The 4,364-nt window shown below is 26.8% G+C and overlaps 1 protein-coding gene across 1 annotated transcript in view; it reads right to left on the bottom strand.

The window, feature by feature from the left end:
* Nucleotides 1-1,101, bottom strand: part of LOC107644524 (polygalacturonase At1g48100) — a 5,976-nt gene extending 4,875 nt beyond the window's left edge. The window contains exons 1-2 of the mRNA XM_016348395.2: nt 766-1,101; nt 236-367 (exon numbers count right to left, since the gene is read on the bottom strand). Coding sequence (XP_016203881.1) covers nt 236-367; nt 766-993 — 360 coding nt within the window. The 5' untranslated portion in view covers nt 994-1,101. The remainder of the gene's footprint in view (nt 1-235; nt 368-765) is intronic.

Below are 4,364 nucleotides of genomic sequence, written 5' to 3' on the forward strand. Positions count from 1 at the left end.
ACGTACATACACACACACATAACGATCGACTTAGCAATCAAATATTTTTAGTTTATATAATTAATTAATCTGTTAGAAAATTGGTCGTTATTAGTGATTAAATCGATCGTTATTCGACAAATTTCTTGTAATGTGTGAGCGCACCACACTTATTATATATTTAACACATAGTAATAAGAAAATGAGAAAATAGAAAAGAGAAATGTAAATTATTATATAATTCATTATTCATTACCTGAAAAACAATGTTTTGCTCACAATTAGGGCCTGAGAAAGAGATTGGTTTCACCAAAAATTCAGAACCAGAAGGAACAATCATTGTTGATCCCTCTGTTTTGCAAGTATCAGCCCATGCACCTTCAAAAGCCTGTTTTTTTAAGAATGATTAACAGAATAATATATAGCAAAAGTATAATAATAAGAAGCTAGCTTTAATTACTTTCTGTAACTTTGTTTCATAGCAGTATAAATTTCACAATAAGGCATATGTAATGTATATATAGTTATCATGGCTAAATAATAGTGTAGATTATTATAGCTTTATTTTTATCCTCCATTTTTTAGCAATATAATTTATTTTAGAATTTCATATTTTAAAATGAATGTTTTAGTCCTTAAATTATAATCTTAATAATTATTTAATCAAAAGTATTATTTATACACNNNNATATGGGTGGTTAATTTGGTAGTTAATTTTTTAGTAATAATAATAATAATAATAATAATAATAATAATAATATGAAATGAATGAAATATTATAGTCACCTTTGTGTCATCTGCTTTACCATCTCCTTTAGCACCATAGTCTAATACATTGAAAGTATTGTTATCATTGGAAGAAGAGGGGGAGGCAGCTGATGATGTAGCTTTTAGTTTCCTAAAATGGTGGTTATAGCCTCTTATAGCACTACAACTTTCAAAACTTGAACACAACACACAAAACAGTATTGCAATCATCAAGGCAGTAAAGGTGCATAGTTTCATACTCTTCATTTTTTTTTATTTAAAAACTAAAAGAGATGTGATAATTAAGGTGAGAATATATAAGAGGCTTTTTTGTTTTTTTGTATGTGTGTGTCTCTTGTATTCTTGCTAACAAGAAGGAAGTTCTTGCTGTATATATAGGCACAAAGTTAGGGTACTATGCACACATGAACTGCACAATAATATTCAATCAATCATGTAGTTTAAAGATATAAACTTAATGAGAGATATTCTATTATTTTATATTGATTATTGGTCGATGAGTTTAGTGATAATTGATTAAATTTAGATTAACTAATTTATATTTTATATTTTTCCTTTAACACTTTACTTCCTTAACTAATAATTTTTTTTATAGATTAAATTTATTTGAAACGTTTATATTAGGGATATAACGATTAATGCCAGCCTTTTACAGTGAAAATTAATAATGTAGAGAAGCATAATTAATTATTAAATAACAACTACTTGAAATATATTCATTTGATAGTATTGGTAGGAATATTTATAATTTTGAGAAAAGGACAAATAATTCCTGACCTTTTGTTCCGCGAATATTTTCGTCCCTGACTATTGAAAAATATTTTTAAGTCTCCGACCTTCACAAAACTTGGACGGATCAGTCCCTGACGGAGGCATTTGGACGGATCAATCCCTGACGGAGGCATTTGGACGGAGGGACTGATCCGTCCAAATTTTGTGAAGGTCAGGGACTTAAAAGTATTTTTCAATGGTCAAAGACAAAAATGTCCGTGAGACAAAAAATTAGGAACTTATTTGTCATTTTCTCTATATTTTAAAATTGAACAGACTTATTGGCAATTGGACTTAATTATCAGTACCTAGCTTGTTGAATATATCAATTTAGAAATATTTATATATTTAAAATTCAACATTTAAATTGACAAATTGTGGAATTATTAATTATTACTTGCATTGTTGAAATATATTAATTATTAATTATAATACTTGTGGAACTAGAAATTAAAGCCAAAGAACCCGGCAATCAAAACGGACTGATTTTGACAAAAGCGTAGCTAAAAACATTATAAACCATGTTCTTGTAATCTTGTCCATCCTTTCATGAGATAGGGAGTAGAAATTCCATGTCTAAATATGATTAAAATATTCAAAAGCTTAAAACTCTACACACATGTGAATGTTTTGGTTGTTAAAGGCTGTGATGCTACACATAATGCGGCAAATTTTAATTTCATATAGGTTGAAGATGAAAAAATTAAAGAGTAAGGTTGTAATTATAAAAATAATAAAAAAATAAAATTGTACAAAATTCAGTTTCTCAACTTAGAAATTTATGTCTTAATTAACATTTTGAAAAGATACAAAATATATATCTTTTGTAAATGAAAGATTGTGAAGAAGTGTATGAACAAAGTGATGAAAATAGATTCTGAATCTTGAACATATATAGAAGGAAAAGTTAGAGAGATGTGAGTGTGTAATACATTGAGTTTTTGTATTGTGAATTCTTGTGTTACAAAACTCATGGAAGAACTCTATAATTCTATATTTATAGTGTAAGGCTGTTTTTATTTACAGACATGAAATACTGACATAGGAATATAAAGATATAAAATTGTATTTGACAGATGAGACATGAATAAAAATATTGTGTTTAGAGATACTGAATTAATGTATTTTGTGGACAGAAAAGACACAGAAATACTAACAAAAGACATAACTTATTTTTTATTTTTTCTTTTATTATTTTTATTAATTTTTTAGTAAAGTATCGTTTTTGTCCTTAACGTTTGGAGTAAGTCTCAAAGTTGTCCCTAATATTTGAATCGCCTTATTTAAGTCCCTAACGTTTCAAAATTGACTCAATGTTGTCCTGCTGTTTGGAATCTGTTAACGGAATTGACGGCGGAACAAAATTGGGACGATTTTGAAACGTTAGAGACTTAAATAGGACGAAGACGTTGGGAACAAAAACGATACATAGAAATAAATTTTAATTTTATCTTCAATAATATCAATTTTTTACGGTACATAGTTATTCAATTATTTTTTAATTACATCTAAATAAATTACACTTAATCACATTAATTTTATTCTAAAAAAAATTATTTATTTTTTTATAATTTTACTCTTAAAAATGTTTACTCATCATAAAATATTTGTAGAATGACTAGTACATAAACTTGTGGGAAAAAATGATACATATACAATAAAGTAATGTGATTCTAGTCATTTTACAAACATTTCATGATGAGTAAAAATCTTTAACTGTAAAATTATAAAAAAAATAAATTTATTTAGAATCAAAGTAATGTGATTAAGTGTAATTTAGTTAAATGTGATTAAAAAATAATTGAATAACTATGTACCGTAAAAGATTGATATTGGTGAAGGTTAAAATTAAAATTTATTTCTATGTATCGTTTTTGTCCCCAACGTTTTCGTCCTATTCAAGTCCCTAACGTTTTAAAATCGTCTCAATTTTGTCCCGCTGTCAATTCTGTTAACAGATTTCTAACGGCAGGACAACATTAAGTCAATTTTGAAACATTAGGGAATTAAATAGGACGATTCAAACGTTAGGGACAACTTTGAGACTTACCCCAAACGTTTGGGACAAAAACGATACTTTACTTATTATTATATTTTTCACCCAAATTTTTTGGGATTTTTTATTTTTATAAATTAAATAAATGTAATAATTACCGAAATAAATAATTTAAAAAATATTTACCGAAATAAATATCATTCTCTTATCTCGTTTACACTGTAAAAAAATTAATTTTGCATGTATCTCGTTTACAGTGTAAACGAGATAACACAGGTGGACGTGACACGTGTATATCTCGTTTACCGTGTAAACGGAATACATGTATTTTTTTTTTTAAAAATTTTGAAAATAATAAAAAATATTAATAATATCAATAATCCAAACTTTTAGCATGTAATTAGTATATAAAAAGGTTAGTAGAAGAGATTTAAATGGATATGTTTGATCAATTAGTACTCAAAATTAAAAGAGTACATAATGAGTTATAGCTCAAATGGCATAGACTCCCCATACTCAATTAAGAGGTCGCGGGTTCGAGTCACATATCTTTCCAAATTGCCAATGAGTAATAGCTCAAATGACATAGTCTCCCCATACTCAATTAAGAAGTTGCGGGTTCATCTTTCTGTGTTTTATTTATCGTGCATCAAAGATTCCCATATTTCTATTTTAATCTCTTCTACCAACTTTTTCATGTACTAATTGCATACTAAAAGATTTGATGATTGATATTATTAATATTTTTTATTATTTTCAAAAATTTTTTTTTAAAAAAATACATGTATCTCGTTTACACTGTAAACGAGATACATACAAAATTATCTCGTTTACAGTGTAAACAAAATAA

Source organism: Arachis ipaensis, chromosome B05 (assembly GCF_000816755.2).
Source record: "Arachis ipaensis cultivar K30076 chromosome B05, Araip1.1, whole genome shotgun sequence".
Lineage (NCBI taxonomy): Eukaryota > Viridiplantae > Streptophyta > Magnoliopsida > Fabales > Fabaceae > Arachis > Arachis ipaensis.